Here is a 17,294-nt window from a genome sequence, read left to right on the forward strand (position 1 = left end):
TTTCAGCAAGAAACTCACCTCATCCACCTTGTACATGTTTTCTAGACTTTTGTAAGTCCTCGAGATCTGATTTTTATGTTTCTTATCTCTAGATCTATCCCTTTCGTCCATTAATCTTCTTGGTGTTTGGAATTTGGAAGGTTGGATCCCATTAAGTTGGAAACTTTATGGATCCTTGTGGTCATATTAATTTCATATGTTCCAGATCTAGGGATCTTTGGAGTTTAGGTACCATGCTCAAGCTTTGAGTTCCTTATTTCCATTTTTTGACCTAAAATGGAAGGTATATGCATTCAACATGCATGTCCATAAAGCTATGATCTTTATGGCCCATTAGGTGTAGGAAATCCTTCTAGAAACTTTGAATGAGTAACTGTAGTGATTAGGTGCTTAATGGGTATTTTTATTCCTTTAGCTACTGTTACGGATTTAGGGCTTGGGATCTTATCTTAATGGATAAATTTGGATACTTTATCCATCAAGACCATGGAAGGGCCATATCTGAGCTTTGGAGCTCCTGAGTTGTAGGAAAATGGCTTAATATGTTAAGCTATCCAGACCAGTCCCCACGACATGGCCTTATGTTGCCATGGCATGTCAAATGGGTTAGAACCCGTCTGTTTCGTCATTTCACTGCCACGACGTGGCCAAGGAAGCCACGACATGCCGACCAGCTGAACGTTGACCTTTTACTTTTGACCGTTGATGTGCACAATAGTACGTACTCGTTTTAAATTTATAACCTAACTTAATTTGCTAACTATGCACTTATAGGCAGTGTACCTACTCAGATTATAGAATAGCTCAGGTAAGTTGGGTGTCGATCACAAGGAACAAAATTCAATTAAATAAATTAACTACTTCTAATTAAACTAAGAAACAAACTATGATTAGGGTTTTTACTGATTTTGCAAGATCAGAAGAACTTACTATCAACTAACAATTAAGCAAGCAAAGAAAACAAATTAACTTCAAAAATTAGAAGAATACTTCTTCTTAGATCCGATTTCACCTTCTCCTATGGTTGTATTTCTAATGGATGGATTATATTGATTACCAATTTTCTAGCTATTATGATTTAATATCTAGGCCTACCAATTTATGAATTAACAAGAAAAGATCATGCACAAGTCAAACACCAAATCGATAATAAGCACAAACTGGACTATGAAGGACAATAGTTACTTTCCTATGATCAAGTTAAGCAACCAAGACCAAATTAAGATTAATTATGCTCTCTAACATGGTTAAATTTACTAGGTTTAACTATTTAATCTAAGATGTGATTAATCCTAGCTCTGATTATTTAATGATCATAAAAAATTAGGAGACAAATTTATGCAATTAATTTGATCAATTAATGGATAGAATCTGATTTATATGCAATATAAACTAGAACTAAAACATGTTAGGGTTTAAATACCAAACACAATTTAAATCAATAATAATCATCCAATAATCGAAATAAACTCATATGGATCAAGTTCATCTTCACCAAACAGAAGTAAAAGGTATTTAGCCTCTCATTGTAGCAAAAAAACACATAAGATCCATGTAAAATAAGCTAGACATAAGTACTGATTAGCAAACCAACTAGATTAATGTGGAATTCTTCAAAATCTTCTTCAATCCTTGAGCTCCACTTTATTTTCGTTCTTCTTTTGGGTTTACAAGGGTTTCCATTCGTTATTCTCCCCATAAAACCGATTGCATACCTATGGATTCGCCCTAATGTTTGGGTTTTTATAATTACCAAAATCTGATTACCTCGTCATGGTTGACCGCCACCACGACGTGGTCCTCGATTAAATTCCGTATTCTCCGAGTCAGTTCTAATGGTCGTGAATCTTCCATTCACCACGCCGTGTTGGAGATCACCACGACATGGTCTTCAGTCTTCATTTGTTTTAACTCCCATTTCCTGGTTCCAACTCCTCATTTTCTTCCCTTTCATCTCAAACAAATCTTCACTGCTACAAAACATATTTCAAAAATAATAAGCATTTTTTGTCCTAAATAATCATAATTATAGGCTAAAGTATTAGAAATATGCATTAAATACATAGTTAAATATGCACATATATAAATACCCCACACTTGGCTTTTGCTTGCCCTCAAGAAAAACTGATTTTATTATTACCGCATCAGGACTTTAGCTACCAACATCGCACAAGACAATCCATTTTGAGCCTGTCCATTACTCCAAGACCGCAGTACATGTATTTGTGTTTATTTTTTCCTAAGAACTTCCCCAATCCTAAATACTCACAATCTTCATAAACACTTCCCCACTTCTTTTAAACAACACTCATTTTATGCATCCCTTTGAATACATCCTCAGAAGAGTCTTTCTTAACCTAAAGGTAATTTTTGGTTAAACCCCCAAGCATACATATGGAAAAATAACCTAGAAATAAAAAAATACAAATAATAATAACTTGGGAAAATTTTCCTTATTCTCGAGTCTTTGATTTGGAACTTTTCTTCATGATATTTCTTGATCTTCATAGCTTTGTACACTCTTATTTCCCCAAACTTTTGCAACTTTTTTTTTCTCACTATTTTTTTCACTGAAAACAAAAAATCCTTAAAAAACATATGCTTAAGCAAGGGAACTTAAATTCAACCCTTATTGGTTATATGTATTAGTCTAAGGTGCAATGACTACATAAGCTCTCCTGGATACATTTCTGGTAACGATTCTAAACATATTGTGGCCCTCAAACTAAGGAAGGTTGTGTTTTTGTTCCATGATGTTACTAGGATAGGGAAGCCACAAATACACTATAACATATATTGGCTCAAATAAACATTGAAACTTGCATCGGATCGTCCCACACAATGCTAGAAACATAGATCTCAACATAAGAATTTTTAACTAGATTCAATTTTAGATTATTATTTCAAATCTTTCTAATAATTTTTTTTAAATCCTAGTCATTTTTCAATTTTATAATCAGAATGTTTGGATTCCTATATTCAACCCCTACCCCACACTTAAATGATGCAATGTCCCCATTTCATGCTAAAACAATTAAAAAACATATAATTAAAAAGGAAGAATTGGAACAAACTCCATTTGGGTAGTAGTGTTGAGATTGAATTCTGAAACTTGTGTGGTAAAGCTTGGACTTCTCTTGTAATGGCTAGAAACAATATTTTTGGGCTCTTTTCTCATGAAAGCAAACGTTCCGGATCGAAATAAAGCAAAGAACCATCTTCAAAAAGTGTGATGAACCTCTGCCACAACACGGGAAAACAGCGCCACATCATGGTGTGGAGTTTGAAGTCGTAACTATCGAGCAAAATAAGATCGTCACGGCGTGGTATAGTGACTCCACGTCGTGGTGATAGTCCTGATGAAATTAATTTAGGAAAAATACGAATGCCACGACATGGTCTAGTGATACCACGTCCTGGTATTTTATCAGAGTATCTTCAAGATCCAAAGTAATGTATCGTTCTTCTTAATAACTTAGGATTATTTCCAACGTCTTCTTTCTGTAAAATGCTTCAAAAACTTGTTTCTTCATCAACTGGAAACCCCACACTTATTCAGAAACATGGTCTTCAATTATAATCTTCACAAATTGCACGGCTTCTTCATCCATTACTCTCCTTCACTGCTTCACGTATTGTTTTAACACTACAAAATTAAATTAAAAGACTAGAGAAACACATGACCAATTGGTTAAACAAGAAATAAAAATGAAAAACTAAAAAGAAATCAAAAGGAAAAGAAAATGCAAACTCTTAAAAATTTGGGTTGCCTCCCGAAAACACTTCTTTTTGAGGAGTCGTGAGCCGGACTCCTTCCCAGTCTACGTTGTTGCGGTTGGGAGTGGGATCTCCCTTTCCTCCTTTTTCTCCTTCCACTTACATTTATATGCTTGAACCCTTCGAATGTATGCCTTCTTCGAATTCTCCTTCTTCTTTTTCTTGGCACTATCTTCATACTTACGCTTTACCCCTTTACTTTGCTTTTTCTCCTTTGCCTTCTTTTTGTCATCTTTTTTAGGAGCTTCCTTGTCCAACTCCATCTTAACCATCATTGGCTCCTCTAACTCTCCACCCATGTCTTCATCAATTATATCAAATTCTTCATATAAGCTATCTTCTACTTCATCACTTGGCTCTTCCACTTGAACCTTTGGTGTAGAAAACGTGATCACCTCAAATGTCATAGGAATTGAAGCTCTTGGTTTAGAACATTTAACTTTGTCACCATGGGTCTTCTCCCAAACCTTCAACTCTTCTTCCATTATCTTTTCAATTTCTTCTAGCTCACTAAGGTCTTCTTCCATATCATCCATTTTTGATACTTCATCTCTTGGCTTTTCATGACTCACTTTTGGACTCATTTCGAAAGTAATAGCTTCATCTTCTACACGAAGTGTGAGCTTTGAATCATGAATATCAACAAGAGCTCTAGTGGTACTCAAAAATGTCTTCCAAAAATAATGGGAAGTTCTTCATCTTCCTTCATGTCGAAAACCACAAAATCAACTGGAAAAACAAACTTTCCTACCTTCACCAACAAATCTTCAACGATTCCTCGTAGGTTAGTGATTGTAAGATCCGCTATTCTAAGTGTCATCTTCGTGTATTGTAGGCTTGGTAAACCAAGCTTTTTATAGAAAGAATATGGCATAAGGTTAATGCTTTCCCTCGAATTAGCTAAAGCATTTATAGAAGTAGAATTGCCAAATTCACAAAACAAAGTTAGTTGGACTGGATCTCCCATCTTGATTGGCAACCCATTGATGATTGCAGCTGAGAATAACTCATTAAGCATTATGGTTGATTCCTTTTCCAACTCCTTCCTATTAGTCATAACATCCTTTTCAAACTTTGGAAGCTTAGCCATTAATTTTAGGGGGGGCGTTTAGCGAGAGTGAAAGCACTTGTTCGATAAACTTCTTTTGTTTCGGCTCCAGAGAATGCTTGAGTTCTTGAGATGGGAATGGAGAATGAGGCTGATACAAATTAAGAGGTGAATTTTTTTCCTCCCGTGACCACGACGTGGTGAATTATCAGAACACGGTTCACATTTTTCTCTTTCAGCTCTGGGCTTCTCTTCTTCCAAATACGAATTAGGATGTATAGTAGTTGTTTCATGGGTCATAAATGGCTTCGAACGAACCTCGCCTTTAGTGTAGATTGCCAATACATTAGGTTGTTAGTTTTGGTCTTGATTTCTAGGTGGTAATCTCTCATTGACAAGTGTTGTTAGTTGCCCAAGTTGAGTCTCCATGTTCTTGATGGAAGCTTGATGATTTCTCACATTATAATCAATAGTATCATGTCTTTTTTCAGATGCTTCCATAAACCTATGAAGTACCTACTCAAAATCCATATTCTTTTCGCGTGGTGGTTGCTCTTTTTGGAAGAAACCTCGACTGGTTTGTCTATATTTTTCATCTTTTTGCTTCTTGTGCTCTTCATATGGTAACCACTCCTTTTTGGGTTTCCTCCAATCTTGATCATACTTATCACCACTTGAGTAGAGCACTTGTGCCTTCTTGTTCCCATTTTCATCCAAATCACAATCCTTGGTCAAATGTGGTTCACTACATTTATCACACCCAACTCTTATGGCATGGATCAATTGATCCAATTTCATCATTCACCTATCCATATTTTCTAACTTTTCCAAAATTGCAGCCATGTTCTCGTTCCCTCCATCTCCTTTACCTCTAGTAACATCCTCTTTTAGGTTATGGTACTCACGTCAGTGCTTTGCAAACTCTTCAATAAATTCTTTAATAGTTGTTGGATCCTTCTTCATTAGTGTCCCTTGAAAGTCAAGAAGTTGTCTTGTTGTGACATTCACTCCATCATAGACAATGGACACTTCTTGTTGGAAATTAAGATCACGTTGAAGACAACTTTTAAGAAAGCCCTTGTACCTCTCCCATGCTTCATACAATGACTATCCAACCTCTTGTTGAAAATTAGCAATCTTCTTCTTGAGCTTGGAGATCTTTGAAGGTGGACTAAATTTCTCAATAAAAGCATCACAAAGATTTGTCCACGTGGTAATGGATCCGGGTGCAAGGGACTTCAACCAAACCTTGGTTTCACCGGTAAATGTCACCGAAAGCAACCTAAGTAGAACGGATTCTCTAGGCACATTAGGAACATTGAAGTAGTTGGCAATATCCTCAACTTCATCAATATGCTTGAATGCACCTTAATACTCTTTCCCGGAGAAAGGTATATCCTTGAGCATCGATAGAATATGTCCCTTGATCTCAAAACTTCTTTTAGCTGGTATCTCGGGTGGGACAAGACCTGGTCCATGTTCTTCATGTATCCTCTTCTTGTAATTTCCCATCGTTATTCTCCTGATATCGGATATCTCTTCAACCTCGCTTTTTATCTCTTCCTCGTCTGAACTTTATTCGGTAGATGTTTTTGGATCGTATCCAATTGCGTTCTTATCAGGCGTCTTCTCAAAACTTTCAAATCTATTTTCCAATTGAAAAGTTCTTGTTGACTCGTTATCTTTCTTATTCTTCTTTTTATGAAAAGCTGATTCTGGATCTGGAAGTGGTGGAACTATTGGAGTTTTAGATCCTTGGTTCATAAATCACTACAATAAAAACAAAACAAAACAAAAACACATAAAAGGAATATAAATCACCAAACTAGAAATTAACTGAGACGAGACCACGACGTGGTTGCACCACAGAGAGAAAAATAAAATAAATTAGTGCAACCAAAGTAACTTTTTGCGGTTTTTACCCCACTAAAAGGATCGAATAACTAAAAGCAATTAAACTATAAATCAAATAAGTCGTTCCCCAGCAATGGCGCCAAAAACTTTGATGTGCACAATAGTACCTACTCGTTTTAAATTGATAACCTAACTTAATTGGCTAACTATGCACTTATATGCATTGTACCTAGTCAGATTATAGAATAGCTCAGGTAAGTTAGGTGTCGATCACAGGGAACAAAATTTAGTTAAATAAATTAACTACTTCTAATTAAATTAATAAACAAACTATGATTGGGGGTTTTTAGTGATTTTGCAAGATCAGAAGAACTTACTATCAACTAACAATTAAGCAAGCAAAGAAAACAAATTCACTTCAAGAATTAGAAGAATACTTCTTCTTAGATCCGATTTCGCCTTCTCCTATGGTTTATTTCTAATGGATGGATTATATTGATTACCAATTTTGTAGCTATTACGATCAAATATCTAGGCCTACCAATTTATGAATTAACAAGAAATGATCATGCACAAGTCTAACACCAAATCGATAATAAGCATAAATGGGACTGTGAACGATAATAGTTACTTTCCTATGATCAAGTTAAGCAACCAAGCATAAATTAATATGAATTATGCTCTCTAACACAGTTAAAGTTACTAGCTTTAATTACTTAATCTAAGATGTGATTAATCCTATCTCTAATTATTTAATGACCATAAAAAAATTAGGAGACAAATTCATGCAATTAATTTGATCAATTAACACACATAATCTGATTTATAAGCAATATAAACTAGAACTAAAACATGTTAGGGTTTAAATATCAAACACAAGTAAAATCAATAATAATCATCCAATAATCGAAATCAACTCATATGGATCAAGTTCATCTTCACCAAACAGAAGTAGAAGGTATTTAGCCTCTCATTGTAGCAGAAAAACACATAAGATCCATGTAAAATAAGCTAGACATAAGTAATGATTAGCAAACCAACTAGATTAATGTGGAATTCTTCTAAATCTTCTTCAATCCTTGAGCTCACACTTTATTTTCGATCGTCTTCTGGGTTTATAAGGGTTTTCATTCGTTATTCTCCTCATAAAACCGGTTGCATGCCTTTGGATTCGCCCTAATGTTCGGGTTTTTATAATTTCCAAAATCTGATTACCTCGTCATGGTTGACCGCCACTACGATGTGGTCCTCGAGTAAATCCCGTATTCTCCGAGTCAGCTCTGATGGTTGCGAACCTTCCATTCACCACGTCGTGTTGGAGATCACCACGACGTGGTCTTCAGTATTCTCTTCTTCTTATTTTGTTTTAGCTCCCATTTCTTGCTTCCAGCTCCTCGTTTGCTTCCTTTTCATCCTGAGCAAGTCTTCACTGCTACAAAACATATTTCAAATATAATAAGCATCTTTTATCCTAAAATAATCATAATTATAGCTAATAGTATTAGAAATATGCATTAAATACATAGTTAAATATGCACATATCAACCGCTAAACCGTTGACTTTGACCAAGTTTGACTTTAGTTCAAATGGAGTAATTGAGTTGTAGATTAAGACTTGGTCCCTGGTTGTTGTCTAGGTGACCTGTGGAGCTAATGTTTGGAGTAGTGATCAGTTTAGTTGTCTTCTAGACTTTGGTGTGAGTTTTCCTCACTGTACTCGTGGGTCGAAGGCACCAAGTCCGACCCAATAGTTTGTGTTATGTATCCTTATGTATAGGATGTTACTATGTTGTAGCAGCTTGCTATGACTGGTAGATTTGTATGACTATATGTGTTAATGGTTTTGTTTATTGGTTGCATATGTTGACATTATGTGGTTGGGTTGAGGTAGTTTTACTTTGTGTTGAAGGCCAAGATACCTAGGCGGTCCAGTTGATACAGAAGGCCTAAGGGAGCGGTCCAACTTATGCTGCAGGATCGGGAGCGGTCTAACTTATTGTTGAAGGATTAGGTGGCGGTCCAGCCTTGTGTTGTAATCCTTGTATGCATGCATCCTATATGTGTTGTGTGGGAGGGTATTGTCGGGAAACTTTCTAAGCTTTGGCTTATACTTTTTGGTTTTATGGTTTCAGGTACATCGGACGACCGGGGCAAGGCGAAGGCATGATCATACCCATCCTCCTACTGATATATGTTTTGAGAGATTTTGATACACTAATTTTATGGATTTGTATTGGTACAATAATTGATTATATTTTGGGTTGTGGAAATGTTTTACAAAAATGAAAATTTTTATCATGATTTTTTGGGATGTTACAGTATCCGTATCGTGTATTCGTGTCGTGTCACTCACAGATTTGTGTATTCGTGTCTCGAATAGCCATGTCTAACTACGGGTATCAGCATGCGTGTTGGGTCCCTATAATTCTTGGTGAGGTGACCCTTCCTGACATAATTTTTGTAGACATGACAGACACTTTTGTGATGGTAATTATACTGGTCGTACCTTGGAAACCTTCTCGTATATGGCCTTGACGGGTTGGTTGTTGTCGTCGTTGTTGTTGTTACGACTGCATAGGCCTTCACCGCCTCTAGCTTCTTTTTTGATGTCTGTCTTCCTTTCCCTCGATAATCCTTTCCATATTTCCTTGTATTGTTTCTTGACGTCGGGAGGTCAGTCTTCTAAACCGTGGTACCTCGACAGATCTCTTGATTGGTTAGGCTAAAAGCCAGCCGCTTAACATTATCATATGTGGTTGGTTTAGAAGTAGTGACTAACCATTAGATAGGTTGGGGCAATACGCAGGTGTATCTCTCTATCTTCTTGTATTCGGAAGTGACTAATCCATGGCAAAGGTTGGCAAGGTCATTAAAATGACTAGTGTACGCTGCAAAATCAGCCTTCTTCATAGTTAGATTCAACAGCTCCTGCTCGAGCTTCTGCATCTCTTCCAGAGGATAGTATTTGTCAATCAGGATTTGCTTGATCTCGCTCCAAGGCATGGCGTTGGCGATACTAACAACCATAATCTTAGTGTAAGTGTTCCACCAAGTCAAATTTATGTCTATCAAAGTACAAGCAATGAACTTCACCTTGCAATCTTCCATGCAAAATCTGATTTCAAACACAGATTCCATTTTCTTCATCCATATGGTCAATCCGACCACTCCCTCATTACCATAGAAGGTTTTTGGTTTGAAATTCATAAAGTCCTTGTAGGATCGAGTCCGTGAAGAACCTCGGTTATCACCTTGGGTGTCGTCACCTCCAGTTCCTCCATCCTGACTGGATCCAGTATTTGTAGCAGCTTCAAAGTTAGCTAACGCATCTACGATGCGTTGAGAAATTAAAGCCTCAATGGCTGCTGAATCCATTGTAACTGGTTATGCTTGGGTTCCGTGGTTTCTCCTTGTGACTCTTCTTTGAGGCATATTTAGATTCTAATAGAGTTAGCATAAAATGGTGTTAGTTGCTTGAAGCCCTTGGCCAGTCGTATATAATGATGACTTATCCTCACCTCGAGAGTTAGTATATTTTGTAAGGATTCATGAAAAATTGACGTGTCATGATTCATGATATTGTAAGCGATAATTAGATAAGTTTGTTTACATCCTCACCTCGAGAGTTATTTTCTGGAATCCACACTGTTGAACATAATATAACACATTGCTTTATAATATAATTACATATTTTCATTTGTAATGATATGATTTTTGTTTACATTGTGGCTCCTAGAACCACCTAAAACATGTGGTTATGAGAGGAAAAGTGGGGTATTTTACATCAAAAGAAACTGCATCAAAACCCGTAAGGGTACTACATACTTACATACAAACTTTTTCATTAGCCCTAACCAAAAAGTACAACAATCCCTCTCTGAGTTTTCTACCATAAACCGAAATAAATTCCTAGTAATGTAATCAATTGGGTCAATTGATACGTGTGGAATTTACTAGTTTTAATCCTACAAACTTAAACACAAAGACAAACACACGAAAGGCAGTGTACTTATCGATTAGCATTTTAGTTCAGGTAAGTATGGTATCGAACACAGGGAACGGTAAATAATTAAAATAAGTACTAGTATTACCTAAATAAAACAAGTAATAAAAAGGAGTTTTCTCTAGTTTTGCAAGACTAGAAACTTAAGCAATTACTAAACACTTAAACAAAAGACAATTAACAACTAAGGAGAAACAAAAGACAACTAGATTCAAAGATATAAAAGAGAGTTTCGTTTAGATTTCGATTCACTTATTCCTATGGTTGATTTCGTGGCAAGTGCAATGGATTAATATGTCCTTGGTTACTGATTTCTAATGTGATTAGGTTCATGTTCACTATTACTAATCCTTTAGCAAATAAGTTAATTCAAACAATGGCCAGTTGATTAAACTAACAGATTTCCTAGTGTTCAGTTCGAATCAAGCAAGACTTGTAATATTGGTTAACTAAATTTGTTAATTCAATTAACTCATATGTGGTTGGTCATCACATACTCTCACACATTAAATTACTTATTTTCTACTTAACCCTAGGTTCATGTTCACTAATACTAGGCATACAATCTTGTTTTCACAAAACTATATGATTCAAGCATTTAAGAAGATATTCATACAACTCAAAATACTTGGTTGTTAACAGAAACTAATTATCATTAACACATAAGGATCTTTTAACAAGCTTAACAAGATAAATAACCAAATCAAATTAATCCAAGCCACTCAATCAAATCATATTCATAAGATCATCTAGTCTAAAGAGAAGTACGAAGCTTTTAGCTCATAACTACATAAAATAACATCCTAAAATCAAAATCTAATGATTCAAGCATGATTAAAAAAAAAAGATTAAGAGAAAAGTGATACTTTTATGCCTTTGATCTCTTCAAACTTGAACTTCTAGTTGAAAATCGAAAACAAGGGCTTCTCAGAACCTCTCTAGCCTCCAAAATTTGTCAAAAACTTCCAGCATAAGTTAGGGTTTCGAATGATAACGTTCTATATATATTCTGAAAAACAGAGCAACTCGTCAAGTTTTATGGAAAAACTCGTCGAGTTTCTCACTTAAATCGTGTGTACGGCAAGTCACGAATTCGTCGGGAATTTTCATCTCAACTTGTCGAGTTGATGGACCAACACGTCCAGTTGTGTTTTGAATCAACATTTTCTCAAAACACGAAAGTCGTCCGAAATTGTGTCTAGTTTTCAGAACATACTGTCCAACAACACTGACGAGGGGTGAAGCTGTCCAACAATATTCTTCTTTCTTCAAAATCCAAGATCCAAGCTTCCAATCGCCAATTCCGCTTCCTTTTTCTCCCGAGCATGTCTTTATTGCTGAAAATGGAATTTTAAAACTAATTAAGCATCTTTTGTTCATTAAATGAGATAAAATCAACATAAAGTATTAAGATAATGCATGAATTTTATAACTAAATATGCCCATATCAGAATACCCCATACTTGACTTTTGTTTGCCCCTAAGCAAAAATGAATTTTAACACACCAATACCACATAAGACAATCCCAATCGAACCCAACCATTATGTCAAGACCATAACACATGCATTTGTGTCTAAAATTTTTCCTAAGGACCCCCCTAATCCTAAATACTTACAATCCTCATAAACACTCGCCCACTTGTTTTGAACAACGCTCATTTTATGCATCCCTCCGAATCCATCCGTAGAAAACTTTCTTAACCTCAAGGAATATTTGGTTAAACCCCCAAGCATACATATGGTAAAATAACCTAGAAAAGAAAAATTACAATAAAAATAAAAATGTTGATAACGTGATAACTTTTGGCTTGAATCTTCAATAATTTGCAGCTTTTCTTCAATGTATTTCTTCTTTGTCTTCATAGTTTTGTATATTCTTTCAAACCTTTCAACACTCTTTTTTTTAACCACACTTTTTTTTCACTCAAACTAAAAACCTATAAAAAATATGCTTACGCAAGGGGATTTAACTTCATGCTTTATTGATTAAAGGCATCAGTCTTATGTGCAATGACTACTTAAGCTTTCCTGGATAAATTTCAAGTACACGATGCTTAACATGTTGCGTCCCTCAAACTAAGCAAGGTTGTGTTTTTGTTCCATGATTTCACTAGAATAAAGGGAGGCACAAATGCACTAAAACGTATATTGGCTCAACTAAACATTTAGGTTTTCAAGGAATTATCAAACACAATACTAGCATGGAATCCTAATTGCCTTTACCATGATTTTCTAAATTAACCCTAACAATTTTTATGTAAAATTTTAAAAAAAAATTATACATAGGATTCTAATGTCACTAATGTAACCGACCCCCTACCCCACACTTAATTTATGCAATGTCCCCATTGCATGTTAAAACAATTAAAGAACATAAAAGTAAAGAGAGAAATGGAACAGACTCCCCTGGGATAGAAGTTGCGAGGTTGATCTTCTTCTTTTTAAGCTCCATCTTCAGCTGACTTTGGCATGGGAACAACTCATCCACGCCTTGGGTGTCAAACTTCTCGTGTGGTTGACAACTCTAAATATTCAGAAAAAAGCTTCTTGGAATCACCTAGAAATGGTATTCGAAAATATAGCCAATTGCCGTCTTGAATGGAATCAAATCGAAGACATGAAAATAAGAAACTGAGCAACTTGTCGAGTTTAAAGTGGAGACTCGTCGAGTTAGATCGTGACTCAACAGAAATCGGGAAATTCCTCTTCAAGTCGTCGAGTTATAAGGGTGCACTTGACGAGTTTTCAGCTCTGATCGGGCAGTTTCTTCTTTCTGCTTTATTTATAATTTTGTGTTCAAGGAGGGTATTAGGGTAATACACCTCCTCTGTTTCTTCAGCAACGAGACTCTTTTTGAACCATTTTAAGCATCAGACTCATAGTTTGACTCAAATCTTCTAATCTTCTCGTAATCGACTCGACCCCTCACTCTAATTCTCCCACGCTTTTAATTATAAGATCAACTCTAACCCTAAACTCCTAAAAAGATCAAAAACAAAAAAACTAAATAATAACAGGAAAACAAACATTAAATTTAAATCCTAAATTACCCCTATTTACTATAAGAAAGAAAAAAAAATCAAACTCAAACGACGGGTTGCCTCCCGCAAGAGCTTCTTTTTGTGCGAGTCTTTAGCTGGACTCTCAACTTAATAAACTTATAATAAACTTGATGCCATTCCATCCGTTACATTGAATATTTTCTTTGGACCAATTTGTGAAATTTTGCGCTTTGCTTCTAAAATTGGCTAGACGAGCTTGAATTTATAAAACCCAAGAATCTTGATAAGGGTTGGGACAAGTTGGATACTAGTAAGGAATGGATCACGCTTCAGAACTTTCTCCAAAGTTGGAGTCGTCACCCCATGCTTCGAAACACAAACCGGAAAAACAAGAGGCCACGTTGTGGTAATGATCAACTTACGACTTGGCTCCTGCAACTCAACTTGTTCTTGTTCTTTGTCTGACCCCTCTGTCAGCAATCTTTCTAGCTCCTCCAAGTCTCTTTCTGGATTAAATTCTTCATCTTTTAACTCTAGCTCTTGTAACTCAGATTGTTCTTGTTTGTTGGGAAAGATGTTATCTAACCATCTTCCAAATTTCTTCAAATCATCACCTGAGTCATACTCCTCATCTTCTTGCTCAAATTCCTGTACTACTTCCTCAAGAAAAGCATCAAGAGTATCGACATTTGGAAAATACATAATAATAAAAACAGAAAACTCGTAACTTTATATGAGATAAATCTCACACAAAGGATCGATAATACTAGCAAATAAAATCAACTATTAGAATCGTTCCCCGGCAACGACGCCAAAAACTTGATACGTGTGGAATGTACTAGTTTTAATCCTTCTAATTTAAACACAAAGACAAACACAGGGAAGTGCAATGGATTAATGTGTAAGTATAGTACCTATCGATTAACAGTTTAGTTCATGTAACTATGGTATCGAACACAGGGAACGGTAAACAATTAGTATTACCTAAATAAAACAAGTAATAAAAATGGGGTTTCTCTAGTTTTGCAAGACTATAAACTTAAGCAATTACCAAACACTTAAACAAAAGACAATTAATAACTAAGGAGAAACAAAAGACAACTAGATTCAAAGATATAAAAGAGACTTCCATTTAGATTTCGATTCACTTATTCCTATGGTTGATTTCGTGGCAAGTGCAATGGATTAATGTGTCAATGGTTACCGATTTCTAATGTGATTAGGTTCATGTTCGCTATTACTAATCCTTTAGCAAATAAGTTAATTCAAACAATGGCCAGTTGATTGAACTAACAGATTTCCTAGTGTTCAGTTCGAATCAAGCAAGACTTGTAATATAGGTTAACTAAATTTTTTAATTCAGTTAACTCATATGTGGTTGGTTATCACATATGCTCACACATTAACTTACTTATTTTCTAGTTAACCCTAGTTTCATGTTCACTAATACTAGGCATACAATCTTGTTTTCACAAAACTATATGATTCAAGCATTTAAGAATATATTCATACAACTCAAAATACATGGTTGTTAACAGAAACTAATTATCATTAACACATAAGGATCTTTTAACAAGCTTAACAAGATAAATAACCAAATCAAATTAATCCAAGCCACTCAATCAAATCATATTCATAAGATCATATAGTTTAAACAGAAGTATGAAGCTTTTAGCTCATAACTACAGCAAATAGCATCCTAAAATCAAAATCTAATGATTCAAGCATGATTAAAAAAAGATTAAGAGAAAAGTGATACTTTTATGCCTTTGATCTCTTCAAACTTGAACTTCTAGTTGAAAATCGAAAACAAGGGCTTCTCAGAACCCCTCTACCTCCAAAAGTCGTCCAAAACTTCCAGCATAAGTTAGGGTTTCGAATGATAACGTTCTATATATATTCTGAAAAATAGAGCAACTCGCCGAGTTTTATGGAAAAACTCGTCGAGTTTCTCACTTAAATCGCATGTACGGCAAGTCACGAATTTGTCGGAAATTTTCATCTCAACTCATTGAGTTGATGGACCAACTCGTCGAGTTGTGTTTGGAATCAACATTTTCTCAAAACACAAAAGTCATCCGAAATTGTGTTTAGTTTTCATAACATTTTGAATCTCGTCAATCGGAGTTACGAGTCATGAGATATGGCCAAAACACCGATGAGGGGTCAAGCTGTCCAGCAACATCCTTCTTTCTTCAAAATCCAAATCCAAGCTTCCAATTGCCAATTCCGCTTCCTTTTTCTCCTGAGCATGTCTTTATTGCTGAAAATGAAATTTTAAAACTAATTAAGCATCTTTTGTTCATCAAATGAGATAAAATCAACATAAAGTATTAAGATAATGCATGGATTTTATAACTAAATATGCCCATATCATCAGTTGTTGTTTAAGGCACTAAATCCATATATCTGAGGTGTAAGCTCCCGCCTCAGATATCATAAACATCTGCTCCAACACATGTATAAGGAGCTTCATCTCTCCAATCTGAACTTGTTGTGCATGAACCTATGATTGGGCCTCCTCCAACTGATCATAGGCGTTCTGGAGGCTCATCTCGTCAAGGTCACAATCCTCCTCTAGACTCAAAATCCTACCAAAAAGGTGTCCAACCTCACTCCTCAGTGATCTCAACTCCTCCTCCATAATATATATCCTATCAGTATGACGTGTTGTAAGTGGAACCAACATAGATATAGCCTCCTCCACGAGGGTCTCATGAACAGGGGCAGGTGGTGGGGCTCTGGATGACTCCCCAACCTCATAATGGAATCCAATATTTCTATCCTCATGTCATTCCCTAACCTGGGGTCCCCATTGATATGTGGGGCATTGCTTCTTGGGGCTACCGGTGATGACGGTGGTGAGGCAGACCTTTTTCTACTCAAGATAGGATTAGACTTCCTTGAAGTATTCTTTGTTTTGGGGCCTGTGATATGGAGTCTGTGTTGGAGATAGTGTCTAAGTCCATAACTATATTTGGTATGTACTTGACCCGACCCGGCATGGTCCATTTGGGTTGCACTTCACCCGAACAATTTACGGATAATCTTTTGAGAATAGTATAAGTTATGATTTATTAATATATTATAAGTTCTAATATATTAATATAAAATCATATTATTTAATTAGTGTTGATCTATAATTAATTTAGAATTAATTTAGAGATCAAAAGTATGACTAATTAAATATGGGCTCTTGTATTTATATAGTATGGGCTAATGCTTATTTGGAATGGGCTAGGCTTGCATGGAAAGTCCATGGATACTCCATGGAGCTTTAATCCATGGATCTCATGGAAATGAAAAGACATGGGTATTAGGGTTTACATGGATGTAACCCTAATTCACCACACTATATAAAGGAGGCTTTGGTTCTTGAAATTGCACTAGTTGATGTGTGTAAAGTAAGAGGGCCGATTTCAAGAAGTTTGTGACTATTCTCTCAAGTTTCCAAGTTTGTGGTGATTTGTGACTTCCATTTGAGGCATCCACATTATTGGTGCTAGGCTCTCAAACTCCAAGCAATCAACTACTACTACAAGGTAAGTAATTCTACTAGTTTTATTTGATTCAAGTACCCCATGCCATGCTAGTTAGGATAAGAACCTT

At 35.8% G+C, this 17,294-nt stretch overlaps 1 protein-coding gene and 1 non-coding gene across 2 annotated transcripts; one reads left to right on the forward strand and one right to left on the reverse strand.

The window, feature by feature from the left end:
- Positions 1-4,438: 4,438 nt before the first annotated feature.
- Positions 4,439-4,867, reverse strand: LOC145127713 (uncharacterized). The gene has a single exon (XM_079062858.1). It carries the CDS (start codon positions 4,865-4,867, stop codon positions 4,439-4,441), a length of 429 nt encoding a protein of 142 aa, XP_078918984.1.
- Positions 4,868-5,870: 1,003 nt separating this feature from the next.
- On the forward strand, positions 5,871-5,977 carry LOC145127945 (small nucleolar RNA R71). The gene has a single exon (XR_013716549.1). It is a non-coding gene; the product is annotated as a small nucleolar RNA R71 (small nucleolar RNA).
- The last annotated feature ends 11,317 nt before the right edge of the window (positions 5,978-17,294 follow it).

The sequence above is a fragment of the Lactuca virosa genome, chromosome 7, assembly GCF_052849685.1.
Source record: "Lactuca virosa cultivar CGN04683 chromosome 7, Lactuca_virosa_CGN04683_v6, whole genome shotgun sequence".
NCBI lineage: Eukaryota > Viridiplantae > Streptophyta > Magnoliopsida > Asterales > Asteraceae > Lactuca > Lactuca virosa.

Coding starts and splice junctions, on each gene's coding strand:
- LOC145127713 (XM_079062858.1), bottom strand. CDS start 4,867: ATGGCTAAGCTTCCAAAGTTTGAAAAGGATGTTATGACTAATAGGAAG.